General features: G+C 67.3%; 6 protein-coding genes and 1 pseudogene across 6 annotated transcripts; 4 read left to right on the top strand and 3 right to left on the bottom strand.

Annotated features, from left to right (window-relative positions):
* Positions 1 to 324: 324 nt before the first annotated feature.
* FKBPL (FKBP prolyl isomerase like) lies at positions 325 to 1,314 on the bottom strand. Its single transcript, XM_068171052.1, has one exon. It carries the CDS (start codon positions 934 to 936, stop codon positions 334 to 336), a length of 603 nt encoding a protein of 200 aa, XP_068027153.1. The 5' UTR covers positions 937 to 1,314; the 3' UTR covers positions 325 to 333.
* Positions 1,291 to 2,544, bottom strand: LOC137461202 (skin secretory protein xP2-like). The gene is made up of 2 exons (XM_068171049.1): positions 2,385 to 2,544; positions 1,291 to 2,052 (listed from the first exon to the last, which is right to left on the bottom strand). The coding sequence occupies exons 1-2, from the start codon at positions 2,542 to 2,544 to the stop codon at positions 1,316 to 1,318; spliced, it is 897 nt and encodes a 298-aa protein (XP_068027150.1). The 3' UTR covers positions 1,291 to 1,315.
* A 216-nt stretch (positions 2,545 to 2,760) lies between these two features.
* On the top strand, positions 2,761 to 18,206 carry AGPAT1 (1-acylglycerol-3-phosphate O-acyltransferase 1). Its single transcript, XM_068171053.1, has 7 exons — positions 2,761 to 3,035; positions 6,156 to 6,343; positions 9,223 to 9,356; positions 11,951 to 12,126; positions 13,735 to 13,830; positions 13,931 to 14,003; positions 16,434 to 18,206. Exons 2-7 carry the CDS (start codon positions 6,255 to 6,257, stop codon positions 16,634 to 16,636), a joined length of 771 nt encoding a protein of 256 aa, XP_068027154.1. The 5' UTR covers positions 2,761 to 3,035; positions 6,156 to 6,254; the 3' UTR covers positions 16,637 to 18,206.
* LOC137461206 (uncharacterized) lies at positions 14,105 to 14,755 on the top strand (annotated as a pseudogene).
* On the top strand, positions 15,008 to 16,428 carry LOC137461199 (putative uncharacterized protein AFDN-DT; the record flags this gene model as incomplete). The annotated part of the gene is given in 3 exon segments (XM_068171046.1): positions 15,008 to 15,231; positions 15,866 to 16,087; positions 16,089 to 16,428. Coding segments are annotated over 3 exon segments (786 nt in total), but the record flags the coding sequence as incomplete, so codon positions are not given.
* A 2,665-nt stretch (positions 18,207 to 20,871) lies between the features above and the next one.
* LOC137461203 (complement factor B-like protease) lies at positions 20,872 to 26,542 on the top strand (the record flags this gene model as incomplete). Its single annotated transcript, XM_068171050.1, is given in 6 exon segments — positions 20,872 to 20,936; positions 21,995 to 22,219; positions 22,672 to 22,820; positions 22,822 to 22,864; positions 25,180 to 25,353; positions 26,447 to 26,542. Coding segments are annotated over 6 exon segments (748 nt in total), but the record flags the coding sequence as incomplete, so codon positions are not given.
* Positions 20,971 to 21,645, bottom strand: LOC137461200 (spidroin-1-like; the record flags this gene model as incomplete). The annotated part of the gene is made up of 1 exon (XM_068171047.1): positions 20,971 to 21,645. A coding segment is annotated over exon 1 (669 nt), but the record flags the coding sequence as incomplete, so codon positions are not given.
* Positions 26,543 to 27,416: the final 874 nt, after the last annotated feature.

The raw sequence follows: 27,416 nt of genomic DNA on the forward strand, positions 1-27,416 counted from the left end.
ATTACTATGCAAAGAGCCTCCCGGCCAACCACCTTCCCCTTGTTCCCTAGCCCCAACCCTCCCCCTCCTAACCCCACATCCTCCTAACCCTGCTCCTCCTAACCCCACCTTCTCCTATCCTCTCCCTCTCCTAACTCCTCCCCCTCTTGACCCCACCTCCTCGTAACCCCGCCCCCTCCTAACCCCACCCCCTCTTATCCCCTCCCTTCCTAACCACACCTCCTCCTCCTGACCCCACCCCTCCTAACCCCGCCTTCTCCTACCCCCTCCCTCTCCTAACTCCTCCCCCTCCTGACCCCCGCCCCCCTCCTGACCCCGCCCCCCTCCTCGGCGCTAGGCGAAGAGCCTGCCCAGCCTCCTGCCCAGCCGGGCGTCCCTCTCCCTGGCCTCGCCCCTCACCCTGCTCAGCTCCCGGCGGGCCTGGGCGTGGCCGGGCTGGGCCCGCAGCACCTCCCGCAGGTCCTCGGCCGCCGCCTCCAGGTCGCTCATGGCGGCGGCGGCCAGGGCGCGGCGGAACCTGGCCTCGAGGTGCTGGGGGCGCAGGGCCAGCGCCTTGCCGGCGTTGGCGGCGGCGGCGGCGGGGAGGCCGAGGCGGAGCTGGCAGAGGGCGAGCCCGGCGTGGAGCTCCGCCTTGGGCCGGGCCAGCCCCGAGGGCAGCGGCGGGGCCCCGGCCGCCGCCACCGCCGCCCGCAGCGCCTGGCCGTACGCCGCCGCCGCCGCCTCGACGGCCCCGGCCCGCAGCAGCGCCGCCGCCCGCCCCGCCCGCGCCTCCACCGCCCCCCAGCGGCCGCCCGGCGCCGCCGCCTCCTGCCCTCCCCCCACCTCCTCCTCCTCTTCCTCCCAGAAGGGCTTGGCCGGGTGAAGCGGCCGAGCCACACCCCCAGCCCCGCCGGCCCCCGCCCCCCGCCGCAGCCACGCCCTCTCGCCCGCCGCCATCGTCTCCAGGCAGGCGTCCAATAGGGTGGCCCAGCGGCCCTCGGCCCCGCCCACCCGCAGCGTCTGCCAGCGCCCCGCCCCCGCCCCCTCCGCCGGGGGAGGGAGGTGGGGGGGGCCGGCGGGCGGGGCGTGCAGCAGCACGCGGCAGAGGGAGGCGTGGCCCGGGCGGGGCAGGCCCCGCCCCGCCCGCAGGACGCGCTTGGAGAAGGCGGAGTCAGGGCTCAGCCACCAACCGCCGGCCTCCGGCCCCTCCCTCGGCCCCGCCCGCTCCTCCTCGGGCCACGCCCCCTCGGCCAGCCCCTCCCACTCCTCCCCCCACGGCTCCGCCCACTGCTCCGCGGGGCCCCCCTCCTCCACCGGCGCCCGCAGCCAGGACTCCTCATTGGTCCAATCCCAGGGGTCCCCTCAGCCCGGGGGAGGGCGCCGGCAGAGCTGCCTCCTCATTGGACGCCTCCGCCCAGCGAAGCGACGCCCCATTGGCCGGGCCGCGGCGGGCCACGCCCTCGCTGGCAGGGCCGCGGCGGGAGGCAGCCTCAGTGGCTGCGGCTCGGGGGGCCGGAGCGTGGCGCGCTGCGTCCCGATTGGCCGAGGCTTCGAGCGCCGCGTCCTCATTGGCTGGGGCTCTGAGGGGCGAATCTTCATTGGCAGGAGCTCTGTGCGTTGCATCCCGATTGGCCGAGGCTTCCGAGCGCCGCCCCCTCCTTGGCCGCCGCCTGCAGCCCCTCGGCCTCGTTGGGCAGGGCGCTTGGCTCTCGCCTGCGATTGGCTGCCCCCTCCAGCCCCTGGCGTCCTGCAGCATCATTGGTCGGCTCCTCGGGGCCGCTGTCTGGATTGGCTGAGGGGCGCAGGCTCCTCCATCCTCATTGGCCGAGTCTGTGCCCGTACTCCGCTCGTCATTGGCCGATCCTTCGCTCTCTCCTCCCTCATTGGCCGAGCCTCCAGGCGGCGCCTTCCCATTGGAGGACGACCTCTCGGCGCTGCCCCCTCCCGGCTCACCATTGGCCCCCAGCAGTCTCTCTCTGCTCTCCCTGGAGGACCCTCCCGGCGCTCGCTGCTCGTTGGCCGCCTCCTCTCCGGCCGCCCCTGCCCGCTGGCCGCTCCCTCGGCCGCTGCCTCCTCATTGGCCGAGCCCTCCATGGCGACCAATCGCGGCGGCCTGCGGGAAAGAGGGGGCGGGGCTTATGCGGGGTTCCCTCCCCCCCTGCCCCCCCTCAGGGAGAGTGCCTCGGGGGAGCCTCTCCCGCCGCCATCCAGCCCTGCTCTCGCCCCGCCCGCTGACGTCACACCCGGCCACGCCCCCTCCGCTGGGTCTATCTATCCCCGAGCCCTCCCTCCCCCCCCGCTCCTCCTCGGGGCCGCCCGTTCCCCGGACCCGCGTCGCGTTTCTTCCTCCCCCCCTCCCCCCCCCCCCCCCATCACACACTCCCCTCTTGGTGGGCGGAGCCTACCGGCACCGGGGTGGGAGGGGGGGCTGTGGGCGGAGCGAGGCTGCGGGGAAGCAGCGGCGGCGGCGGCGGCGCGGGGTCCCTTTAAGCGCGGCCGGCAGGGAGACGACCGGAAGGGCCCGGCGCGCGCCACGCCCCCCCTCCCCTCCCCTTCTCCCTCCATCCCTCCTCCCCTTTGCGCGGCGCGCCCAGCGCCCAGCGCCGATTGGTTGAGGTCCCCACGCGCAGCCTCCTCCCTCCCTCCCCGCCCTCCCCGGTCCCTCTGCTGCGCTCTCATTGGCCAACGCACCCCTAAAGGGCGACTCGCCCCACTCGCCCCGCCCTCTCCCCCTCTCTCTGTCTCTGTGTCTCTCTCCGCCCCTGCCGCTATTGGCTGCGGCCTCCGGGGCGAATGGCCGCGCCGCCGGTCTCGGGCCCCGGCGGGCGCTGATTGGGCCTTGGGGGTGCGGCTGGGGCGCGCGGCGGGGGCCCGGCCAAGATGGCGCCGCCGTTGCCCTGGCGACGGCGCAGGGCGCTGGGCGGGACGCGGCCGGGCCGGCACCGCCCCCTTCGCCGGGGCCTCGGCCCTCGATTGGCCGCCGGGGACGCCCGTCGCTGACGTCACTTCCGCCGCCGCCAAAAGGCCCCCGCGCCGCCGCCGCGGCCGCCGCCCCGGTACCGGGGGAGGGGCTGGCGGGGGGGGGGGGGGGCGGTGCTCGGGAGGGGGTTTTGGGGTGAAAAAGGAGGATTTTGGGGTCGGGGGCGGGAGGGGGAGGGGCCCTGGGGTAGGCCTGGGCCTGGGGTGGAGGTCGGGGCTGGGGGGGGGGGCGCGCGCCAGGCTCGGGTTTGAGGCGAAAAATGCCGAGTTTGGGTCCGGGGGGTCCCGAGGGGTCTCGGGGGGCGCGCGGGGTCCCGCAGGGGGTTGAGGCCTCCCCGGCAGCCGTTTGGGCTCAGGGCCGAGCGGGTGGGGGGGCGGCCCCGGGGCGGGGGGGGGGCTGCAGGCTGGGGGGGGTCAGGGGGGGAGGAGGATACGGGGGGGGATGGGGGGGGGGGCTTGGGGAGGGGGGGCTGGGGTCTGGAGGGGTCTCGGGGGAGGGTCTCAGTGGGGCCTTAGGGGGTCCTGTGGGGGTCCTTGGGGGGTCTGGGGGGGTCCTTGGGGGTCTGGGGGGGTCCTTGGGGGGTCTCTGGTATCTCGGGGGGTCTCTAGGGGTGTTTTGGGGGTCCCCGTGGGGGTGTTTTGGGGGTCTGTAGGGGTCTCTGGGGGGGGTCTCAGGGGGTCTGGGGTGGTCCTTGGGGGTCCCCCTGGAGGTGTTTTGGGGGTCCCAGGGGGTCTCTGGGGGTGTTTTGGGGTCTGGAAGGGGCTCTGGGGGGGTCCCAGGGGGTATTTGGGGGTCCCAGGGGGTCTGGGGGGCGTTTCTGGGGGGTGTTGTGGGGGTCTGTAGGGGTCTCTGGGGGGTCTCAGGGGGTCTGGCGGGTCCTTGGGGGGGTCTAGGGGGGTCCTTGGGGGGGTCTGTGGGGGTCCTTTGGGGGTCTCTGGTATCTCGGGGGGTCTCTGGGGGTGTTTTGGGGCTCTGTGGGGATCCATTTGGGGGTCTGAGGGGGTCCTTTGGGGTCTCTGGTATCTCGGGGGGGTCTCTGGGGGTGTTTTGGGGGTCTGTAGGGGTCTCTGGGGGTATTTGGGGGGTCACAGGGGGCCTCTAGGGGGTCTTTGGGGGTGTTTTGAGGGTCTGGGGGGGTCTCTGGGGGGTCCCAGGGGGTATTTGGGGGTCCCAGGGGGTCTGGGGGGGGTCTCTGGGGGTGTTGTGGGGGTCTGTAGGGTCTCTGAGGGGGTCTCAGGGGGTCGGGGGGGGCCCTTTGGGGGCCTAGGGGGGTCCTTGGGGGGTCTTTGTATCTCAGGGGGTCTCTGGGGGTGTTTTGGGGGTCCCAGGCGGTATTTGGGGGGTCCCAGGGGGTCTGGGGGTGTCTCTGGGGGTGTTTTGGGGGTTCTAGGGGGTCTCTGGGGGTGTTTTGGGGGTGCCAGGGGGTATTTGGGGGTCCCAGGGGGTCTCTAGGGGGTCTCTGGGGGTGTTTTGGGGGTGCCAGGGGGTATTTGGGGGGTCCCAGGGGGTCTCTAGGGGGGTCTCTGGGGGTGTTTTGGGGGTGCCAGGGGGTATTTGGGGGGTCCCAGGGGTCTCTAGGGGTCTTTGGGGGTGTTTTGGGGGTCCAGGGGGTCTCTAGGGGGTCTCTGGGGGTGTTTTGGGGGCCTGGGGGGGTCTCTCAGCGGTCTGAGGAGGCTCTTTGGGGGTCTCACGTTGGGCCAGGGAGCTGGGGAGGGGTCTCTGGGGTACCTCAGGGCTCTCTGGGGGTCTCTCAGGGGCTCCCAGGTGTTTGGGGGGGGTCTTTCTGGGGGGGGCCATGGCTCTGGGGGGGGCTGTGGGGCTGGGGCTGGCACTGAGAGGGTCTCTCTGGGGCTATTTAGGGTCTCTCAGGGGGTCCCTGGGGGCATTTAGGGGGTCCCTGGGGGTCTGTGGGGTCTCTCAGGGGGTCCCCTGGGGGTATTTAGGGTCTCTTAGGGGCTCTGTGGGGGCATTTAGGGGGTCCCTGGGGTCTGGGGGGCTCCATGGGGGTCTCTCAGGGGGTCCCTGGGGGTCTGGGGGTCTCTCAGGGCAGTCTCTGGGGATATTTAGGGTCTCTCAGGGGCTCTGTGGGGGCATTTAGGGGGTCTCTGGGGGGGTTTCTGGTCTCTCAAGGGGTCTGTGGGGATATTTAGGGGGTCTCTGGGGGTATTGGGGGTCCCTGGGGGTCTCTCAGGGGTCCCTGGGGGCATTCAGGGTCTCTCAGGGGGTCTGTGGGGGCATTTAGGGGGTCCCTGGGGGTCTTTAGGGGCTCTCAGGGAGGTCTGTGGGGTATTTAGGGTCTCTCAGGAGGACTCTGGGGGTCTTTAGGGGGTCTCAGGGGGTTTCCTGGGGGTCTGTGGGTTCTCTCAGGGGGTCTCTGGGGGTCTTTAGGGGGTCTTAGAGGGTCTATGAAGTCTCTCAGGGGGTCCCTGGGGGCATTTAGGGGGTCCCTGGGGGTCTTTAGGGGGTTCCTGGGGTATTTAGGGTCTCTCAGGGGTCTGTGGGGGCATTTAGGGGGTCTTGGGGGGTCCCTGAGGGTCTTTATGGGGTCCCTGGGGGCATTTAGGGGCTTTCAGGGGGTCTGGGGGGCTCCCTGGGGGTCTCTCAGGGGGTCCCTGGGGGTCTGGGGGGCTCCATGGGGGTCTCTCAGGGGGTCCCTGGGGGTCTGTGGGGCTCCATGGGGGTCTCTCAGGGGGTCCCTTGGGGTCTGTGGGGCTCCATGGGGGTCTCTCAGGGGGTCCCTGGGGGTCTGTGGGGCTCCATGGGGGTCTCTCAGGGGGGTGTCTGGGGGTCTGGGGGGCTCCTTGGGGGTCTCTCAGGGGGTCCCTGGGGGTCTGTGGGGCTCCATGGGGGTCTCTCAGGGGGTCCCTGGGGGTCTGGGGGGCTCTTTGGGGGTCTGTGGGGCTCCATGGGGGTCTCTCAGGGGGTCCCTGGGGGTCTGTGGGGGCATTTAGGGGGTCCCTGGGGGTCTGTGGGGCTCCATGGGGGGGCTCTCAGGGGGTCCCTGGGGGTCTGTGGGGGCATTTAGGGGATCCCTGGGGGTCTGTGGGGCTCCAGGGGGGTCTCTCAGGGGGTCTGTGGGGGCATTTAGGGGATCCCTGGGGGTCCTGGGGGGCTCCATGGGGGGCTCTGGGGCTCCATGGGGGTCTCCCAGGTGTTTGGGGGGGGCTCTCTCTCACCGGGGGGGTGCCTCCCGCAGGGCCATGGAGGTGTGGGGCGCTGTGGGGCTGGGGCTGGGGCTGGCCCTGCTGCTGCTGCCCCTGCTGTGGCGCTGCGCCGCCTTCCGCTCCTCTGCAAGATGGCCTCCTACAACGGCTGGATCCTGCTGCTGGCCCTCGTGGCCATCCCCATCTGCGCCTGCAGGGGGCGCGACGTCACCAACATGAGGTGGGGGCCGCGGGGGGGGGCCAAGGGGGGGCGTCGGGAGGGGGTCCCAGGGGGTCCTGGAAGGGCTCCGAGGGGGTTGTGGTTGCTATTCCCAGCCCGGCCGGCAGGGGGCGCTGGGGCGCGGGAGCTTTGGGGCGGCCTGGAAGAGTCTAAGGAGGGTTAGGAGAGGGCTGAGGGCTCCTGGAGAGGTCTGAAGGGGTCCTGGAGGGGTCTGAGGGGGTCTTGGAGGGGCTTTAGGGGCTCCTGGAGGGGTCTGAGGGGGTCCTGGAGGGGTCTGAGGGGGCTCCTGGAGGGGTCTGAGGGGGTCCTGGGGGGGTCTGAGGGGGTCCTGGAGGGGTCTGAGGGGGTCCTGGGGGGTCTGAGGGGCTCCTGGGGGGGTCTGAGGGGCTCCTGGAGGGGTCTGAGGGGGTCCTGGAGTGGTCTGAAGGGGTCCTGGGGGGGTCTGAGGGGGTCTTGGAGGGGCTTTGGGGGCTCCTGGAGGGGTCTGAGGGGGTCCCTGGAGGAGTCTGAAGGGGTCCTGGGGGGGGTCTGAGGGGGTCTGAGGGGTCCTGGAGGGGCTTTGGGGGCTCCTGGAGGGGGTTCTAAAGAGGGTTAGGAGAGGCCTGAGGGGGTCCTGGAGGGGTCTGGTGGGGTCCTGGAGGGATCTAAGGGGTCCTGGAGAGGCTTTGGGGGTCCCTGGGGGGGTCTGAGAGGGTCCAGGAGGAGCTTGGGGGGATCCTGAATGAGTCTAAGAAGGGTTAGGAGGGGTCTGAGGGGGTCCTGGAGGGGTCTGAGGGGGTCCTCTGGGGGGGTCTGAGGGGGTCTTGGAGGGGGCTTGGGGGGCTCCTGGAGGGGTCCTGAAGGGGTCCTGGGGGGGGTCTGAAGGGCTCCTGGAGGGGCTTGGGGGGCTCCTGGAGGGTCTGAAGGGGTCCTGGGGGGGTCTGAGGGGGTCCTGGAGGGCTTTGGGGGGCTCCTGGAGGGGGTCTAAAGAGGGTTAGGAGAGGCCTGAGGGGGGTCCTGGAGGGGTCTGGTGGGGTCCTGGAGGGATCTAAGGGGTCCTGGAGAGGCTTTGGGGGTCCCTGGGGGGGTCTGAGAGGGTCCAGGAGGAGCTTTGGGGGGTCCTGAATGAGTCTAAGAAGGGTTAGGAGGGGTCTGAGGGGGTCCTGGAGGGGTCTGAGGGGGTCCTGGGGGGGTCTGAGGGGGTCTTGGAGGGGCTTGGGGGGCTCCTGGAGGGGTCTGAAGGGGTCCTGGGGGGGTCTGAAGGGCTCCTGGAGGGGCTTGGGGGGCTCCTGGAGGGGTCTGAAGGGGTCCTGGAGGGGTCTGAAGGGGTCCTGGGGGGGTCTGAGGGGGTCCTGGAGGGGCTTTAGGGGATCCTGGAGGGGTCTGAGAGGGTCCAGGAGGGGCTTTGGGGGATCCTGAATGAGTCTAAGAAGGGTTAGGAGGAGACTGAGGGGGTCCTGGAGAAGCTTTGGGGGGTCCTGGGGGGCTCTGAGGGGTCCTGGAGGAGCTTTGGGGGGTCCTGGGGGGGTCTGAGGGGGTCTTGGAGGGGTCTGAGAGGGTCTTGGAGGAGCTTTGGGGGGTCCTGGAGGGGTCTGAAGGGGTCCTGGGGGGGGTCTGAGGGGGTCTTGGAGGGGTCTGAGGGGTTCCTGGAGGGGCTTTGGAGGGGTCCTAGACGGGATTTTGGGGGTCCTGATGGGTCATGGAGGAGCTTTAGGAGTCCTGGAGGGGGTCTGAGGGGGTCTTGGAGGGGTCTGAAGGGGTCCTGGGGGGGTCTGAGGGGATCTTGGAGAGGCTTTAGGGGATCCTGGAGGAGTCTGAGAGGGTCCAGGAGGAGCTTTTGGGGGTCCTAGAGGTGTCTGAGGGGGTCTTGGGGGGGTCTGAGGGGTTCCTGGAGGGGCTTCTGGGGGTCCTGGAGGGGTCTAAAGAGGGTTAGGAGAGGCCTGAGGGGGTCCTGGAGGGGTCTGGTGGGGTCCTGGAGGGATCTAAGGGGTCCCTGGGGGGGTCTGACAGGGTCCAGGAGAAGCTTTGGGGGATCCTGAATGAGTCTAAAAAGGGTTAGGAGGGGTCTGAGGGGGCCCTGGAGGAGCTTTGGGGGGTCCTGGGGGGGGTTCTGAGGGGTCCTGGAGGAGCTTTGGGGGGTCTTGGAGGGGTCTGAGGGGGTCTTGGAGGAGCTTTGGAGGCTCCTGGAAGGGTCTGAGGGGATCCTGGAGGGGCTTTGGGGGTCCCTGGGGGGGTCTGAGGGGGTCTTGCAGTGCCTTTAGGGGGTCCTGGAGGGGTCTGAGAGGGTCCAGGAGGGGCTTTTTGGGGGTCCTAGAGGTGTCTGAGGGGGTCTTGGAGGGGCTTTGGGGGCCCTGGAGGGGGTCTGAGGGGGTCCTGGGGTGGTCCTGGACGGGTCTGGGGGTGGTCCTGAGGGTGTCCGGGGGGATCCTAGAGGGGCTTTGGGGGGTCCTGGAGGGGTCTGGGGGGGTCCTGGAGGGGCTTTGGGGGTCCTGGAGGGGTCTGGGGAGGTCCTGAGGTGGTCCTGGAGGAGTCTGGGTCGGTCTGAGGGGGTCCTGGAGGGGCTTTGGGGGGTCCTAGGGGGTCCTGAGGGGGTCTGGGGGGGTCCTGGAGGGGCTTTGGGGGGTCCTGGGGGGTCGTGAGGGGGTCTGGGGGGGGTCCCCCAAGGGTCTCTGATGCCCTCCCCCTCGGGGCCCCCCAGCTCCACCTGGGGGCTGCTGCTGCATTGCCTGTGGGGCAGGGAGGCATCTATGGGGCACAGGGGGGGGGTGTCCCTGTGGGTCTGGGGTTGCTCTGTGGGTCTGGGGCTGCTCTGTGGGTCTGGGGGTGCAGTGTGGGTCTGGGGCTGCTCTGTGGGTCTGGGGGCGCCGTGGGGCAGAGCCTGTGACCCCCCTGCCCCCCAGGGTGATCCGGGGGCTGCTGCTGCACCTGAAGCACCTCTATGGGATCCGCATCAGCGTCAGGGGGGCTCAGAACTTCCCCCCCGGGCAGCCCTACGTCGTGGTCAGCAACCACCAGAGCTCCCTCGACCTCATGGGTGAGGCCTGCCCCATGGCTGCCCCATAGCGACCCCCAAGTGACCCCTGAGTGACCCCAAGTGAACCCTGACAGACCCAGACCCAACCCAGCCCCAACCCAGCCCCAGCCCAGGTGGTGCTCAGCAACCACCAGAGCTCCCTCGACCTCATGGGTGAGGCCTGCCCCACAGCTGCCCCACAGCGACCCCCAAGTGACCCCCGAGTGACCCCCATGTGACCCCTGATAGACCCAACCCAGCCCCAGCCCCAGGTGCTGCTCAGCAGCCACCACAGCTCCCTCGACCTCATGGGTGAGGCCTGCCCCACGGCTGCCCCATAGTGACCCCCAAGTGACCCCTGAGTGACCCAGCCCCAGCCCAGCTCAGCCCCAGGTGGTGCTCAGCAGGCACCAGAGCTCCCTGAACCTCATGGGTGAGGCCTGCCCCATAGCTGCCCTATAGCAACCCCCAAGTGAGCCCTGAATGACCCAGACCTGACCCAGAGCCAATCCAGCCCAGCCCCAGATGCTGCTCAGCAGGCACCAGAGCTCCCTGGACCTCATGGGTGAGGCCTGCCCCATGGCTGCCCCATAGCTGCCCCATAGCAACCCCCAAGTGACCCCCAAGTGAACCCTGACAGACCCAGACCCAACCCAGCCCCAGCCCAGGTGGTGCTCAGCAGCCACCAGAGCTTCCTGGACCTCATGGGTGAGGCCTGCCCCACACCTGCCCCATAGCTGCCCCATAGCGACCCCCAAGTGACCCCTGAGTGACCCCCAAGTGAACCCTGACTGACCCAGAGCAAACCCAGCCCCAGCCCCAGGTGGTGCTCAGCAGCCACCAGAGCTCCCTCGACCTCATGGGTGAGGCCTGCCCCATGGCTGCCCCATAGTGACCCCCGAGTGACCCCTGAGTGACCCCCAAGGGAATCCTGACTGACCCAGCCCCAGGTGGTGCTCAGCAGCCACCAGAGCTCCCTGGACCTCATGGGTGAGGCCTGCCCCATGGCTGCCCCATAGCTGCCCCATAGTGACCCCCAAGTGACCCCTGAGTGACCCCCAAGTGAACCTTGTCTGACCCAGCCCCAGCCCAGCCCCAGCCCCAGGTGGTGCTCAGCAGCCACCAGAGCTCCCTGGACCTCATGGGTGAGGCCTGCCCCATAGCGACCCCCAAGTGACCCTTGAGTGAACCAGACCCAGCCCAGCTCAGCCCCAGGTGGTGCTCAGCAGCCACCAGAGCACCCTCAACCTCATGGGTGAGGCCTGCCCCATGGCTGCCCCATGGCTACCCCATGGCTGCCCCATAGCTGCCCCATGGCTGCCCCATAGTGACCCCCGAGTGACCCCCAAGTGAACCCTGACTGACCCAGAGCAAACCCAGCCCCAGTCCCAGGTGGTGCTCAGCAGCCACCAGAGCTCCCTCAACCTCATGGGTGAGGCCTGCCCCAGGCCTGCCCCATGGCTGTCCCACAGCTGCTCCATGGCTGCCCCATAGCGACCCCCAAGTGACCCCTGAGTGACCCCCATGTGACCCCTGACAGACCCAACCCAGCCCCAGGTGGTGCTCAGCAGCCACCAGAGCTCCCTGGGCCGCATGGGTGGGGCCTGCCCCATAGCTGCCCCATAGCGACCCCCAAGTGACCCCTGAGTGACCCCCAAGTGAACCCTGTCTGACCCAGACCCAGCTCAGCCCCAGCCCCAGGTGGTGCTCAGCAGCCACCACAGCTCCCTCGACCTCATGGGTGAGGCCTGCCCCATGGCTGCCCCATAGCTGCCCCATAGCAACCCCCCAAGTGACCCCCAAGTGACCCCTGAGTGACCCAGACCCAGCCCAGCCCCAGCCCCAGGTGGTGCTCAGCAGCCACCAGAGCTCCCTGGACCTCATGGGTGAGGCCTGCCCCATGCCTGCCCCACGGCTGCCCCATAGCAACCTCCAAGTGACCCCTGAGTGACCCCCAAGTGACCCCTGAGTGACCCAGACCTGACCCAGCCAAGGGTGCTCAGCAGCCACTTGAGCCCCCCAGCCCCATAACCAGCCCCCTCAGCCCCCCAGCTGCCTCATAGGCCCCTCCCCAGCCCCATAACCAGCCCCCCACCCCCACAGCTACCCCATAGCCCCCTCCCCAGCCCCATAACCAGCCCCCCACCCCCACAGCTACTCCATAGCCCCCTCCCCAGCCCCATAACCAGTACCCTCAGCCCCCCAGCTGCCTCATAGCCCCCTCCCCAGCCCCATAACCAGCCCACTCCACAGCTACTCCATAGCCCCCTCCCCAGCCCTATAACCAGCCCCCTCAGCCCCCCAGCTGCCTCATAGCCCCCTCCCCAGCCCCATAACCAGCCCCCTCAGCCCCCCAGATACCACATAGCCCCCTCCCCAGCCCCATAACCAGGCCCCTCAGCCCCCCAGCTACCACATAGCCCCCTCCCCAGCCCCATAACCAGGCCCCTCAGCCCCACAGATGCTTTATAGTCCTCTCCCCAGCCCTTTCCCCACTCCCATAACCAGTCCCTCACCCCCCCAGCTGCCTCATAGCCCCCTCCCCAGCCCCATAACCAGCCCCCTCAGACCCCAGCTGCCTCACAGCCCCCTCCTCTGCCTGCCCCTGCCCCCAGGGATGATGGAGGTGCTGCCTGACCGCTGTGTGCCCATTGCCAAGCGGGAGCTGCTGTACATGGGGGCCGTGGGGGTGGCCTGCTGGCTCGGGGGCATCATCTTCATCGACAGGAAGAGGACCACCGAGGCCAAGAGCGTGCTGGCCGAGGCTGCCCACACCATGCTGAGCCAGGACGTGAGCTGGGCAGGGGGGGTGGGGGGCTGGGGGGGCTGGGGCAGGCGGCTGTGGGGCTGGAGGGGGTGGGCATCGGTCATTTGTGGGTCCCTGCAGCGCTCTGAGGGTCGCTAGGGGTCGCTGTGGATACTTGCAACTCCCTATGGCTCCCTATGGGCTCCCTATGGCTCCTTATGGGCTCCCTATGGCTCCCTATGGTCTTCTATGGTTCCCTATGGGTCCCTAGGAGTCCCTATGGGTCCCTGTGGGTGGCAATGGCTGCCTATGGGCTCTCTATGGCTGCCTATGGGTTCTCTATGGCTCCCTATGGGCTTCCTATGGCTCCCTATGGGGTCCTATGGCTCCCTATGGGCTCCCTATGGGTCCCTGTGGATGGCAATGGCTCCCTATGCTTCCCTGTGGCTCCCCATAGGTCCCTATGGGTTCCTATGAGTCCCTATGATTCCCTATGGGCTCGGTCTCTATGGGTCTCTATGGGTTCCTATGGCTTCCTGTGGCTCTCTATAGGTTCCTATGGGCTCCCTGTGGGCTCCTATGGGCTCCCTATGGCTCCTTACGGGCTCCCTATGGTCTTCTATGGTTCCCTATGGCTCCTTATGGGACCCTATGGGTCCCTAGGGTTGCCTATGGCTCTCTATGGGCTCTCTATGGCTCCCTATGGGCTTCCTATGGCTCCCTATGGTGTCTCTAGGGCTCCCTATGGGCTCCCTATGGATCTCTATGAGTGCCTATGGGTGTCTGTGGGTGGCAATGGCTCCCTATGGTTCCCCGTGGCTCCCTATAGGTTCCTATGGCTCCCTATGGACTCCCTGTGGACTCCCTATGACTCCCTATGGGCTCCTATAGATCTCTGTGGGTCCCTAGGGCTCCCTGTGGCTCCCTATAGGTTTCTATGGTTCTCTATGGGTTCCTACAGTTCCCTATGGCTCCCTGTGGCTCTTTATGGGTTCCTATGGGTCCCTATGGGTCACAGTGGCTCCCTATGCCTCCTCTGGCTCCCTGTGTGTCTCTGTGGGTGGCTGTGGGTCTCTGTGGGCTCCTATGGGTCACAGTGGCTCCCTATGGCTCCTCTGGCTCCCTGTGTGTCTCTGTGGGTGGCTGTGGGTCTCTGGGCTCCTATGGGTCACAGTGGCTCCCTATGGCTCCTCTGGCTCCCTGTGTGTCTCTGTGGGTGGCTGTGGGTCTCTGGGCTCCTATGGGTCACAGTGGCTCCCTATGGCTCCTCTGGCTCCCTGTGTGTCTCTGTGGGTGGCTGTGGGTCTCTGGGCTCCTATGGGTCACAGTGGCTCCCTATGGCTCCTCTGGCTCCCTGTGTGTCTCTGGGCTCCTGTGGGTCACAGTGGCTCCCTATGGCTCCTCTGGCTCCCTGTGTGTCTCTGTGGGTGGCTGTGGGTCTCTGGGCTCCTATGGGTCACAGTGGCTCCCTATGGCTCCTCTGGCTCCCTGTGTGTCTCTGTGGGCTCCTGTGGATCACAGTGGCTCCCTATGGCTCCTCTGGCTCCCTGTGGGTCTCTGTGGGCTCTTATGGCTCCCTATGGCTCCTCTGGCTCCCTGTGGGTGGCTGTGGGTCACGCTGCCCCCCTGGGGGTCTCTGCCCTCCTCCCCCAGGTGCGTGTGTGGGTCTTCCCCGAGGGCACTCGGAACCACAGCGGCTCCATGTTGCCCTTCAAGCGCGGAGCCTTCCACCTGGCCGTGCAGGCGCAGGTGGGTGTGGGGCGGCTATGGGGTGGCTATGGGGCGGCCGGGGGGCGGCAGCACCTCCCCCCTGACCCCGCCCCCCCCGCCCCCCTCTCTCTCCCCACAGGTGCCCGTGGTGCCCATCGTCATCTCCTCCTACCAGCACTTCTACAGCAAGCGCGAGTGGAGGTTCACCCCCGGTGGGCGCTTGGGGGGCACTTGGGGGGCGTGGGGGGTACCTGAAGGGGGGCTCAAGGGGATGGGGATGTAGGGCTGGGGGGCACTTGGGGGGCTGGGGGAGATGTGTGGGTCGCTGTGGGTTGTTATGGGTCACTAAGGGTCACTGAGGGTCTCTAGGGGTTGCTGTGGGTCCCTATGGATCCCTAGGGGTCGCTAGGGGTTGCTGTGGGTCCGTGTGGGTAGCAATAGGTCTCTATGGGTTGCATGCAATAGGTCTCTATGCAATAGGTATCTGTGGGTTGCAATGGGTTACGGTGGGTCCCTATGGGTCCCTATAGATTGCAATGGGTTGCGATGGGTCTCTATGGGTAGCAATGGGTCTCTATGGGTCTCTATGGGTTGCGATGGGTCTCTATGGGTTGCGATGGGTCCCTGTGGGTAGCAATGGGTCCCTATGGGTAGCAGTGGGTCTCTATGGGTCCCTATGGGTAGCGATGGGTCTCTAGGGGTCTCTGTGGGTAGCAATGGGTCTCTATGGGTTGCAATGGGTTGTGATGGGTCTCTATGGGTTCCTATGGGTAGCAATGAGTCTCTATGGGTAGTAATGGGTCTCTATGGGTCTCTATGGGTAGTAATGGGTCTCTATGGGTCTCTATGGGTAGCAATGGGTCTCTATGGGTAGTAATGGGTCTCTATGGGTCTCTATGGGTAGTAATGGGTCTCTATGGGTCTCTATGGGTAGTAATGGGTCTCTATGGGTCTCTATGGGTAGTAATGGGTCTCTATGGGTCCCTATGGGTAGCGATGGGTCTCTAGGGGTTCCTACGGATAGCAATGGGTCTCTATAGGTAGCAATGAGTCTCTATGGGTCTCTGTGGGTAGCAATGGGTCTCTATGGGTAGCAATGGGTCTCTATGGGTAGCAATGGGTCTCTATGGGTTCCTATGGGTAGCAATGGGTCTCTATGGGTCCCTATGGGTAGCAGTGGGTCTCTAGGGGTCTCTGTGGGTAGCAATGAGTCTCTATGGGTAGCAATGGGTCTCTATGGGTTGCAATGGGTTGTGATGGGTCTCTATGGGTCCCTATGGGTAGCAATGGGTCCCTATGGGTAGTAATGGGTCTCTATGAGTCCCTATGGGTAGCGATGGGTCTCTAGGGGACCCTATGGATAGCAATGGGTCTCAATGGGTAGCAATGGGTTGTGATGGGTCTCTATGGGTCTCTATGGGTAGCAATGGGTCTCTATGGGTAGCAATGGGTCTCTATGGGTTGCAATGGGTAGTGATGGGTCTCTGTGGGTCCCTATGGGTAGCAATGGGTCCCTATGGGTTGCAATGGGTGGCGATGGGTCCCTATGGGTAGCAATGGGTCTCTATGGGTTGCTATGGGTAGTGATGGGTTCCAATGGGTAGCAATGGGTCTCCAGGAGTCCCTATTAGTAGCGATGGGTCCCTATGGGTTGCAATGGGTCTCTATGGGTCCCTATAGATTGCAGTGGGTCTCTGTGGGTCCTTGTATGTTGCAATGGGTCCCTGTGGGTCCCTATAGATTGCAGTGGGTCTCTGTGGGTCCCTATGGGTAGCAATGGGTCTCTAGGGGTTGCAATGAGTCCCTGTGGGTAGCAATAGGTTGCTAGGGGTCTCTGTGGGTCCCTATGGGTTGCAATGGGTCTCTCTGGGTCCCTATGGGTTGCAATGGGTCTCTCTGGGTCCCTATGGGTTGCAATGGGTCTCGATGGGTAGCGATGGGTCCCTATGGGTTGCAATGGGTCTCGATGGGTCCCTATGGGTTGCAATGGGTCTCTATGGGTCTCGATGGGTCCCTATGGGTTGCAATGGGTCTCGATGGGTCTCTATGGGTTGTAATGGGTCTCGATGGGTAGCGATGGGTCCCTATGGGTTGCAGTGGGTCTCGATGGGTCCCTATGGGTTGCAATGGGTCTCTCTGGGTCTCTATGGGTTGCAATGGGTCTCTATGGGTTGCGATGGGTCTCGATGGGTCCCTATGGGTTGCGATGGGTCTCGATGGGTCCCTATGGGTTGCAATGGGTCTCGATGGGTCTCTATGGGTTGCAATGGGTCTCGATGGGTCTCTATGGGTTGCAATGGGTCTCTATGGGTAGCGATGGGTCTCTATGGGTTGCAATGGGTTGCGATGGGTCTCTATGGGTTGCAATGGGTCTCGATGGGTCTCTATGGGTTGCAATGGGTCTCGATGGGTCTCTATGGGTTGCAATGGGTCTCGATGGGTCTCTCTGTGTTGCAGTGGGTCTCGATGGGTCCCTATGGGTTGCAATGGGTCTCTATGGGTAGCGATGGGTCTCTATGGGTTGCAATGGGTTGCGATGGGGCTCGATGGGTCCCTATGGGTTGCAGTGGGTCCCTGCGGGTCCCGAGGGTCTCCCTGGTGCCCCCCTCACCCCCCGTGTCCCTCTCCCCCCCCGCCCCCAGGCCGCTGTGTGGTGCAGGTGCTGCCGGCGCTGCCCACGCGGGGGCTGGGCGCGGGGGACGTGGGGGAGCTGACCGAGCGGGTGCGGGAGGCCATGCTGGAGGCCTTCGAGGCCCTGGAGGCCGAGCTCTGCCCCACGGCGCCCCCCCGCGGCCCCCCGGAGCGGCCCCCCGCCGCAGAGCCCCCCGCCGAGGAGCCGCAGTGACCTCCACCCTCCCCCCGCCCCTCCCCCCGCCGCCGGCCCCGCTCTGCCCCGCCCCGCACAGCCACGGGTGGGGCAGGGGGACCCCACAGAGGGGCCCACGGGTGGGGCGCAGCCTGGCCCACGAAGAGGACCTGGAGGCACCCACGAGTGGGGCATGGACACGAGTGGGGCACAGCCTGACCCACAAACTGACCTGGAGGGACCCCCAAGTGGGGCATGGACACGAGTGGGGCACAGCTGGACCCCCAAGGAGAACCTGGAGGCACCCACGAGTGGGGCATGGACATGAGTGGGGCACAGCCTGACCCACAAACTGACCTGGAGGCACCCACGAGTATAGCATGGACACGAGTGGGGCACAGCTGGACCCCCAAGGAGGACGTGGAGTGACCCACGAGTGGGGCCTGGACCTTTTGGATCATAGCTGGACGCACAAGTGGGGCCTGGTCATGAGTGGGGCACAGCCTGACCCCCAAATTGGACCTGGAGGGACCCACGAGTGGGGCCTGGACCTGAGTGGGGCACAGCCTGACCCCCAAATTGGACCCAGAGGGACCCACGAGTGGGGCCTGGACATGGGCACAGCTGGACCCACAAGTGGGGCCTGGACACGAGTGGGGTACACCCAGACCCCCAAGGAGGACCTGGAGGGACCCACAAGCAGAGCCTGGACATGAGTGGGGCGCAGCCTAACCCCTGAGGAGGACCTGGAGGAGCCCACAAGTGGGGCTTGGACCTGAGTGGGGCAGAGCTGGACCCCCAAGTGGGATCTGGAGTGACCCACGAGTGGGGCATGGACCTGAGTGGGCACAGCCTGACCAATGAGTGGGGTCTGGACACGAGTGGGGCACAGCCTGACCCCCAAGGAGGACCTCGAGTGACCCCCAAGTGGGCCTTGGACCTGAGTGGAGCACAGCCTGACCCCCAAATTGGACCCGGAGGGACCCACGAGTGGGGCACAGCCTGACCCCCAAGTGGGGCTTGGACATGAGTGGGGCCAGGACATGAGTGGGGCACTCCCAAGGAGGACCTGGAGTGACCCCCAAGTGGGTCCTGGACAACAGTGGGGCACCCATGGGGTGACCCCCAAGTGTGGGTCCCCGCTGGACTGAAGCCCCCAGCCCCCTGAGCGTGGGTCCCAGAGACTGACCCCCAAGTGTGGGTCCCCCACGGACTGAAGCCCCCAGCCCCCTAATTGTGGGTCCTAGAGACTGACCCCCAAGTGTGGGGTGCCCCATGGGCAGACCCCCCCCCAGCCCCCAAGTGGGGTTTTCCCCCCAGACTGAAGCCCCCAGCCCCCCAAGTGTGGGTCCTGCACTCTGTGCCTCCCCTGCCCCCCAGCCCCACACTTCCTGGTCCCAGGCCCTGCCCCCCCCCAGCTCCCCCCTCCCGCACTCCAGGCCGTTGGGGGCATGTCCAGGGCAGGGGCCAGGCTCTGATTGGCTGGTGGGGCAAGCCCCGCCCCTTTGAGGGGTGGCACCCGGGGGGGGAGGGGGTAGGGGACCAGCTCCCTCTCCCCCATCCCCCCTCCCGCGTTTAATAAACACTCCCCGGGTCCTCAGTGACGTCACTGCGGCTGCCTGATGATGTCATGGGGGGGGGATGACGTGGGGGGGGGGAAGGGTTGGGGTGGAGATGCCCGGGGGGGGGCCCTGGGTCCCCGTGGGGCAGCAGCAGGTCACTTGGGGGACACCTGTGGGTCTCTGGGGGAAGGCAGTTGTGGGTCCCGAGGGAACCCTACAGCCCCCCATGGGTCCCTATACCCCCCTATGGTCCCTATGGCTCCCTAAAAGTCCCTATGGGTCCTATGGGTCTCTATGGCTCCCTATGGGTCTCCAGGGCTCCCTATGGGTCTCTATGGCTCCCTATGCTCCTATGGCTCCCTACGGGTCTCTATGGCTCCTACGGCTCCCTATGGCTCCCTATGGCTCCCTATGCTCCTATGGCTCCCTATGGGTCTCTATGGCTCCTACGGCTCCCTATGGGTCCCTATGGCTCCTGTGGCTCCCTATGGGTCTATGGCTCCTATTCCTCCCTGTGGGTCTCTATGGCTCCCTATTGCTCCTATGGGTCTCCGTGGGTCTCCATGGCTCCTGTTCCTCCCTATGGCTCCTGTTCCTCCCTATGGCTCCCTATAGCCCCTATTCCTCCCTATGGGTCCCCATGGCTCCCTATGGGTCTCTATGGTTTGTATGGCTCCCTATGGCTCCCTATAGCCCCTATTCCTTCCTATGGGTCCCCAAGGCTTCCTATGGGTCCCTATGGCTCTCTATGGGTTGTATGGGTCTCTATGGGTTCCTATGGCTCCTATTCCTCCCTATGGGTCTCTATGGGTCGTATGGGTTCCTATAGCCCCTATTCCTCCCTATGGGTCTCCATGGCTTCCTATGGGTTCCTATGGCTCCCTATGGGTTCCTATAGCTCCTATTCCTCCCTATGGGTCCCCATGGCTTCCTATGGCTCCCATTGTTCACTATGGTTCCCTATGGCTCCTATTCCTTCCTATGGGTCCCCAAGGCTCCCTTATGGCTCCCCATGGGTCTCTATGGGTCCCTATGGGTTCCTATGGTTCCCCATGGTTCCCCATGGCTCCCCATGGCTTCTATGGGTCGTATGGCTCCCTATGGCTCCTATTCCTCCCTAATAGTCCCTATGACTCCTAGGGCTCCTTATGGCTCCCTATAAGTCCCTATGGCTCCCTATAAGTCCCTATGGCTCCTGTGGGTCCCTATGGGTCCATATAGGTTCCTATGGCTCTCTATGGCTCCTATTACTCACTATGGGACCCTATGGCTCCTATGGGTCTCTATGGTTCCCTATGGGTCTCTCTAGCTCCTATTCCTTCCTATGGGTCCCTATGGGTCTCTATAGCTCCTATTCCTCTCTATGGCTCCCTATGGGTCACAATGGTTCCCTATGGGTCTCTATGGTTCTATATGGGTCTCTATGGCTCCTATGGCTCCCTATGGGTCTCTATGGCTCCCTATGGGTCTCTATGGCTCCCTATGGGTCCTATTCCTCCCTATGGGTCTCTATGGGTCGTATGGGTCCTTATGGGTCCCTATGGCTCCTATTCCTCCCTATGGGTCCATATAGGTCCCTCTGGGTCCCTATGGATCCTATGGCTCTCTATGGCTCCTATTACTCACTATGGGACCCTATGGTTCCCTATGGGTCTCTATGGTTCCCTATGGGTCTCTATGGCTCCTATTCCTCTCTATGGCTCCCTATGGGTCACAATGGCTCCCTATGGGTCTCTATGGTTCCTATTCCTCCCTATGGGTCTCTATGGCTCCCTATGGGTCTCTATGGTTCCTATGGGTCCTATTCCTCCCTATGGATCTCTATGGCTCCCTATGGTCCTATGGCTCCTATTCCTCCCTATGGCTCCCTATGGGTCATATGGGTCCCTATGGGTTCCTATAGTTCCTATTCCTCCCTATGGGTCCCCATGGCTTCCTATGGCTCCCATTGTTCACTGTGGGTCCCTATGGCTCCTATTCCTTCCTATGGGTCATATGGGTCCCTATGGGTTCCTATAGCTCCTATGGTTCCCTATGGCTCCTATGGGTCCCTATGGCTCCTTATGGCTTCCTATGGGTCCCTGTGGGTCCCTATGGCTCCTATGGGTCTCTATGGTTCCCTATGGGTCTCTCTAGCTCCTATTCCTCCTTATGGGTCCTTATGGCTCCTATGGGTCCCTATGGCTCCTATGGGTCCTTATGGCTCCTATGGGTGTCTATGCCTCCCTATGACCCGCTATGGGTCTCTGTGGGTCCCTGTGGCTCCCTATTGGTTTCTATGGGTCCCTATGGGTCTCTGGGTCGCTATGGTGCAGCTTCCCCATCATGCCCTTCCCCGTCCCCCCCCCCCCTCCAGTGCCCCCCCCGCCCGCACGGTCACAGCCCCGAGGACCTTTTACCCCGGGGGGAGGACAGCTGGAAGGGGTGGGGGGAGCAGAGGGGCACCCAAAATGGGGCTGGGGGCACCCAGCAGGGCCGGGGGGGGGGAGGGGGGGGGGTGCGCTCAGAGGGGGGGGGCTTCGCCACCCTCCGACTGGGGCTGGGGGCGACCGGGCCGCGCTTTGGGGCCCCCCTTCCCCCGCCGTGGGTCAGCCCCCCCGAGCCGCTCCAGCCCTTTCCCGGCTCTCCCCGCCCCCCCCCTCCCTCCCCCCGGCCCCGCCCCCTCCCCACAAAACCCCCCCCGCGGGCCCCCCCCGCCCCAACCGGAGCCGCGGAGATGGCCGAGCGCGGAGCCCCCCCCCGCCTGCTGCTGCTGCTGCTCTTGCTGCTGCCCTGCGGTGGGTCCTGCCCCATAGCGCCCCATAGCTGCCCCATGGCTGCCCCGTAGCGACCCACACCTGCCCCGTAGCGACCCATAGAGCCCCATGGCTGCCCCGTAGCGACCCACACCTGCCCCATAGCGATCCATAGAGCCCCATGGCTGCCCCGTAGCGACCCATAGAGCCCCATGGCTGCCTCGTAGCGACCCACACCTGCCCCATAGCGATCCATAGAGCCCCATGGCTGCCCCGTAGCGACCCATAGAGCCCCATGGCTGCCTCGTAGCGACCCACACCTGCCCCATAGCGATCCATAGAGCCCCATGGCTGCCCCGTAGTGACCCATAGAGCCCCATGGCTGCCCCGTAGCGACCCACACCTGCCCCACAGCGACCCATAGAGCCCCATGGCTGCCCCGTAGCGACCCACACCTGCCCCACAGCGACCCATAGAGCCCCATGGCTGCCCCGTAGCGACCCACACCTGCCCCACAGCGACCCATAGAGCCCCATGGCTGCCCCATAGCGACCCATAGAGCCCCATGGCTGCCCCGTAGCGACCCACACCTGCCCCACAGCGACCCATAGAGCCCCATGGCTGCCCCATGTCTGCCTCGTAGAGACCCATACCTGCCCCATAGCGATCCATAGAGCCCCATGGCTGCCCCGTAGCGACCCACACCTGCCCCATGGCTGCCCCGTGGCGACCCATAGAGCCCCATGGGTGCCCCATGGCTACTCCTTAGCGACCCCCACCTGCCCTCTGGCTGCCCCATAGAGCCCCACAGCTGCCCCATAGCGACCTATAGACCCCCACACCTGCCCCATAGAGCCCTAGAGCGACCTATAGAGCCTCACGGCGACCCATAGCTGCCCCACAGCGACCTATAGACCCCCACACCTGCCCCATAGAGCCCTAGAGCGACCTATAGAGCCTCACGGCGAGCCATAGCTGCCCCACAGCTGCCCCATAGCGACCTATAGAGCCCCACACCAGCCCCCTAGCTGCCCCATAGCCCCCTCCAATCCCCCCCCCCCCGGCCGCTGTGTCACCCCCTCCTTTCCCCCCCCCCCCAGGCACCCCCACGCCGTCCCCCTCCCCCCCGCCGCCGTCGCCCCCCCCGCGCTGTGACCCCGCGCTCGCGCCCATCGCGGGGGGCTGGGGGGAGGTGGTCTGGGGGGGGGAGGGGCTGCGCTACCGCTGCCCCCCCGGCCAGAGCCCCTCCCCCATCAGCCTCCGCCGCTGCCTCCCGGGGGGGGAGTGGGAGCCGCTGCCGGGGGCGTACTCCCCCAGCTGCGGAGGTGAGTCCCGGGGGGGGGGTGGGGTGGGTGTGGTGGTCCTGGGGGGGGGAGGGGGCTTTGGGGTCCTGGGAGGGGGGGGGTCTGAAATTCAGGAGGGGTCTGGGGGAGGTCTGAGAGTCTGGGGGTGGGATCCTTGGGGGGCACTTGGGGTCCTGGGGAGTGCCTCTTAAACTCGGGGGGGGTCTTGGGGGGGTGGTCAGAAGGTCTGGGGAGGGCTTCTGGGGGGACAATAAGAGGATTGGGGGGGTGGGAACCTGAGGGTCTTGGGGGGGGCTTGTAGGTGAGGGGGTAGTGGGGTGGGGTCCGTAGGGGAGGGGGTGGCTGGGGAGACTTTGGGGGGGGGGAGGGAGCGATTTGGGGGGCGGTTCGCGACGGTTTGGCTCCTTTCTCGCCCCCCTCCCCCCCCCACACCTACTTCCTCCTCCTCCCTCCTCCTCCCCCCCCCCCCCCAGCCGTTTTCTGCCCCCCGCCGGTGGAATTTGAGCACGGCTCCTTCTGGCCGCGGGGGGGCGCTCTGCGCTACGCCCCCGGCTCTCGCCTGCACTTCAGCTGCTTTGGAGGCTTCGAGCTGCGGGGGGACCCTGAGCTGCTCTGCGGGAAGGGGGGGGCGCTGGCTGGGGACCACCCCCGTGTGCGACGATGGAGGTGAGGGAGCGACACCCCACACACACCCACACCCCCCCCCCCGGTCCCTCCCCAGTGCCCCCCGGTCCTTGTCGGTGCCCCCCGGTGCCCCCTGGTTCCTCCCCGGGTCCTGCCGGGGCTCTCCCGGTGCCCCCCCGCTCCGTGCCCGGTCCCTGCCGGTACCCCCCTGGGCTCCCCTATCCCTCCCCAGTCCCTGCCCGGTGCCCCCCGTTCCGTGCCCGAGCCCTAACGGCTGTGCCCCCCGGTCCCAGCCGGGCACTGCCCAGCCCCGCCCGTGCCCCCGGTGCCCTCCGGTCCTTCCCGGTACTCCCCGATCCCTGCCCGGCCCCTTCCCGGTGCCTCCCGTTCCGTGCCCGGTCCCTGACCCCTGTGCCGTTGCCAGCCGGGCACTGCCCAGCCCCGGCCGTGCCCCCGGCGCTCCCCGGTCTCTCCTGGTCCCTGCCCAGTCCCTCCTAATCCCTCCCCGGTGCCCCCCAGTGCCCGCCGGTGCTCCTTAGTCCCTCCTAATCCCTCCCCAGTGCCCCCCGGTGCTCCCCAGTCCCTGCCCGGTGCCCCTCGGTCCCTTCTCAGTCTCCCCCGGTGACCCCCGGTCCTCGCCAGTGCACTCCCGGTGCTCCCCAGTCCCTGCCCGGTGCCCCTCGGTCCCTTCTCAGTCCCCCCCGGTGCCTCCCGGTCCTCGACGGTGCACTCCCGGTGCCCCTCGGTCCCTGCCCGGTGCCCCCCAGTCCCTGCCCGGTGCCTCGGTCCCTGCTCAGTCTCCCCCGGTGACCCCCGGTCCTTGCCGATGCCCCCCCCGGTACCCTCCCCCCAGTCCCTCCCCGGTGCCCTCCGGTCCCTGCCCGTTCCGTGCCCGGTCCTTGACCTCTGTGTCCCCTCCCTCGGTTCCCAGCCGGGCACTGCCCAGCCCCGACCATGCCCCCTGTGCGCCCCGGTCCCTTCCCGGTGCCCCCCAGTCCCCTCCCAATCCGTCCCGGTGCTTCCCCAGTGCTCCCCGGTCCCTTCCTGGTCCCCTCCCGCTGCCCTGCGGTCCCTCCCGGTGCCCCCCACAGTCCCTTTCCAGTCCATCCCAGTGCTTCCCCGGTGATCCCCAGTCCCTTCCCGGTCCCCCCCGCTGCCCCTCAGTCCCTCCCCGGTGCCCCTCGGTCCCCGCCCAGTCCCTCCCCGGTGCCCTCCGGTCCCTCCCCGTTCCGTGCCCGGTCCCTGACCCCTGTGCCGTTGCCAGCCGGGCACTGCCCAGCCCCGGCCGTGCCCCCGGCGCTCCCCGGTCTCTCCTGGTCCCTGCCCAGTCCCTCCTAATCCCTCCCGGTCCCTCCCTAGTGCCCGCCGGTGCTCCTTAGTCCCTCCTAATCCCTTCCCGGTGCCCCCCGGTCCGTGCCCGGTCCCTTCCCGGTGCCCCCCAGTCCCCTCCCAGTCCCTCCTAGAGCTTCCCCGGTGCTCCCCAGTCCCTGCCCGGTGCCTCGGTCCCTGCTCAGTCTCTCCCGGTGACCCCCGGTCCTTGCTGATGTCCCCCCCGGTACCCTCCCCCCAGTCCCTCCCTGGTGCCCTCCGGTCCCTGCCGGTTCCGTGCCCGGTCCCTGACCTCTGTGCCCCCTCCCTCGGTTCGCAACCGGGCACTGCCCAGCCCCGACCATGGCCCCAGTCCCCTCTAGGTCCCTCCCGGTGCCCCCCTAGTCCCCTCCCAGTGCTTCCCCGGTGCTCCCCAGTCCCTTCCCGGTCCCCCCCGCTGCCCCCTAGTCCCTTCCCGGTGCCCCTCGGTCCCCGCCCAGTCCCCTCCCGGTGCCCCCCCAGTCCCCTCCGGTCCCTCCCGGTGCCCCCCCAGTCCCCTCCCAGTCCGTCCCAGTGCTTTCCCGGTGCTCCCCAGTCCCTTCCCGGTCCCCCCCGATGCCCCTCGGTCCCTGCTCGGTCTCCCCCGGTGCCCCCCGGTTCTTGCCGGTGTCCCCCCGGTCCCCCCCGGTCCTTGCCGGTGCCCTCCCCGGTGCCCCTCAGTCCCCGCCCAGTCCCCCCCCCCGGTGCTCTCCGGTCCCTCTTCGTTCCGTGCCCGGTCCCTGACCTCTGTGCCCCCTCCCTCAGTTCCCAACCGGGCACTGCCCAGCCCCGACCATGCCCCCAGTCCCTTCCCGGTCCCCCCCCGATGCTCCTCGGTCCCTGCTCAGTCTCCCTCGGTCCTTGCCGCTGTCCCCCCGGTACCCCCCGGTCCTTACCGGTGCCCTCCCCGGTGCCCCTCGGTCCCCGCCCAGTCCCTCCCCGGTGCTCTCCGTTCCCTCCCCGTTCCGTGCCCGGTCCTTGACCTTTGTGCCCCCTCCCTCGGTTCCCAGCCGGGGACTGCCCAGCCCCGGCCGTGCCCCCGGGGGCGTCCCGCAGCGGCTCTCGGTTCTCGCTGGAGTCCCGGGTCCGGTTCCGCTGCGCCCCGGGGCTGAAGCTCCTGGGCTCGGCCGAGCGCCGCTGCCTCGAGGGGGGGGTCTGGAGCGGAGCCGAACCCCAGTGCCGAGGTGAGGAGGGGGCTAGGCTGGGGGGGGAGGCCGGGGAGGGGGCTGGGAGGTCCGCGGGGGGGGGTTAAGGGATTTGGGGAGGGGTCTTGGGGGGGTTATAAAGGGTCTGGGGGCTCTGGGGGGTCCTAGGGGGTCCTAGGGGGTCACTGGGGAGGGGTCTGGAGCAGAGCTGAACCCCAGTGAGGGGGCGAGGAGGGGGGAGGGCGGAAAAGAGGGGGGGGCGAGGGGGCTAGGGAGGTGGGGGGGGGGTCCGGGGAGGGGGCTGGGGGTCCGGGGGGTGGTCCTGGGGGGGCCACTGTGAGGGGGGAGGAGGTGCTGGGGCGTCGTGGGGAGGGGGCTGGGGGGGATTCAGGGGGCTAAGGGTTCCTGGGAGGGTCCTGGGGGGTCTTGGGGAAGGGGACTTAGGGTTTTCTGGGGGGGGGGGGGGGTTCTGCGGGGGGCTGGGGGGCCTGAGGAGGGGGTTAAGGGGTCCTGGGGGGGGGGCCTGAGGGGCTGGGGGGGTCCTAGAGGGTCTTAGGGAGGGGGCTCGGGGGGGTCGTGGGGAGCTGGGGGCTCACAGAGAGGGGATTAAGGGGTCCTGGGGGGGCTGGGGGGGGGTTCAGAGCGCCGGGGGAGGGATCTTGGGGGGGTTAGAAAGGGTCTGGGGGCGTCCGGGGGAGGGGGTTGGGAGGTCCCGGGGAGGAGGCTAAGGGGTCCTGAGGCATCTCTAGGGAGGGGGCTGGGGGGTCCTGGGGGTCCCTGAGGGGGCTGGGGGGAGTCTTGGGGAGGGGGTCAAGGGGTCTTGGGGAGGGGGCTGGGGGTCCCGCGGGGCTGGGGAGGGTCCTGGGAGGGTTGGAAAGGGTCTGGGGGGGTCCTGAGGGATCACTTTGGAGGGGGGGGGGAGGGGAGGTTCCGGGGGTCCTGGGGGGGGATCCTGGGGGGTCTTGGGGAGGGGGCTGGAGGTGGAGGGGGAGGCTGGGGGGGGGCCGCTGTGAAGCGGGGGGGGGGCGGCGGGGGGAGGTGTGGGGATTTGGGGAGGGGGGTGTGTGACTAATTTGCCTTCCTCCTCCCCTCCCCCGCCCCGTTCTGCCCTCCCCCTCCCCACTTTCCGCAGCCCCCAACTCCTTTGACGACCCCCAGGAGGTGGCAGCCTCCTTCATGGCCTCCCTGACCCAGGCGGTGGAGCTGGCAGAGGCCAACAACACCCAGGGTGGGGGTCCCGGGGGGGGGCCTGGAAGGGTCTGGGGGCGTCCTGGGAGGGTCCTGAGGGGGTCTTTGGGGCGGTGTCTCTATCGGGTCCCTATTGGGTCTGGGGTCTCTGCTGGGTCCCATGTGAGTCTGCTGGGTCCCTATTGGGTCTGGGGTCTCTGTTGGGTCCCCATTGGGTCTGGGGTCTCTGTCGAGTCCCTATTGGGTCTGTGGCCTCTACTGGCTCCCTATTGGGTCTGGGGTCTCTGTCGGGTCCATGTGAGGCTGTCTGTTCCCTATTGGGTCTGGGCTCTCTGCTGGGTCCCTATTGGGTCTGGGGCTCTCTGTTGGGTCCCTGTTGGGTCTGGGGTCCCCGCTGGGTCTGGGGTCTCTTTCAGGTCCTTATTGGGTCTGGGGTCTCTGTCAGGTCTGCCCGTTGGGCCTGGGGTCCCCGTTGGGTCTGGGGTCTCTGTCGGGTCCCCATTGGGTCTGGGGTCTCTGTCGGGTCTCTATTGGGTCTGGGGTCTCTGTCGGGTCCCCATTGGGTCTGGGGTCTCTGCTGGGTCCCGATTGGGTCTGGGGTCTCTGCTGAATCCATATTGGGTCTGGGGTCTCTGCTGGGTCCCTATTGGGTCTGGGGTCCCTGTTGGGTCTGCCCGTTGGGCCTGGTGTCCCCATTGGGTCTGGGGTCTCTGCTGGGTCCCTATTGGGTCTGGGGTCCCTGTCGGGTCTGCCCATTGAGCCTGGGGTCCCCATTGGGTCTGGGGTCCCTATCGGGTCCCTATTGGGTCTGGGGTCTCCGTCGGGTCCCTGTTGGGCCTAGGGTCCCTGTCGGGTCCCTGTTGGGTCTGGGGTCTCTGCTGGGTCCCTATTGGGCCTGGGGTCCCTATTGGGTC

The sequence above is a fragment of the Melanerpes formicivorus genome, unplaced genomic scaffold (assembly GCF_026170545.1).
Source record: "Melanerpes formicivorus ecotype bairdi unplaced genomic scaffold, bMelFor1.0.p_v2 SCAF_1430, whole genome shotgun sequence".
Lineage (NCBI taxonomy): Eukaryota > Metazoa > Chordata > Aves > Piciformes > Picidae > Melanerpes > Melanerpes formicivorus.

What these genes read in the sequence shown, in the direction of transcription:
- LOC137461202 (XM_068171049.1), bottom strand. Translation starts at nt 2,544, where the DNA reads ATGGAGGGAGAAGGGGAGGGGAGGGGGGGCGTGGCGCGCGCCGGGCCC. An exon ending in CCCCTCCCACCCCGGTGCCG is followed by an intron (nt 2,053 to 2,384) that starts GTAGGCTCCGCC and finishes TCGGCCAATGAG; the next exon opens with GAGGCAGCGGCCGAGGGAGC.
- FKBPL (XM_068171052.1), bottom strand. Translation starts at nt 936, where the DNA reads ATGGCGGCGGGCGAGAGGGCGTGGCTGCGGCGGGGGGCGGGGGCCGGC.
- AGPAT1 (XM_068171053.1), top strand. Translation starts at nt 6,255, where the DNA reads ATGGCCTCCTACAACGGCTGGATCCTGCTGCTGGCCCTCGTGGCCATC. An exon ending in GAGCTCCCTCGACCTCATGG is followed by an intron (nt 9,357 to 11,950) that starts GTGAGGCCTGCC and finishes CCCTGCCCCCAG; the next exon opens with GGATGATGGAGGTGCTGCCT. An exon ending in ACACCATGCTGAGCCAGGAC is followed by an intron (nt 12,127 to 13,734) that starts GTGAGCTGGGCA and finishes CTCCTCCCCCAG; the next exon opens with GTGCGTGTGTGGGTCTTCCC.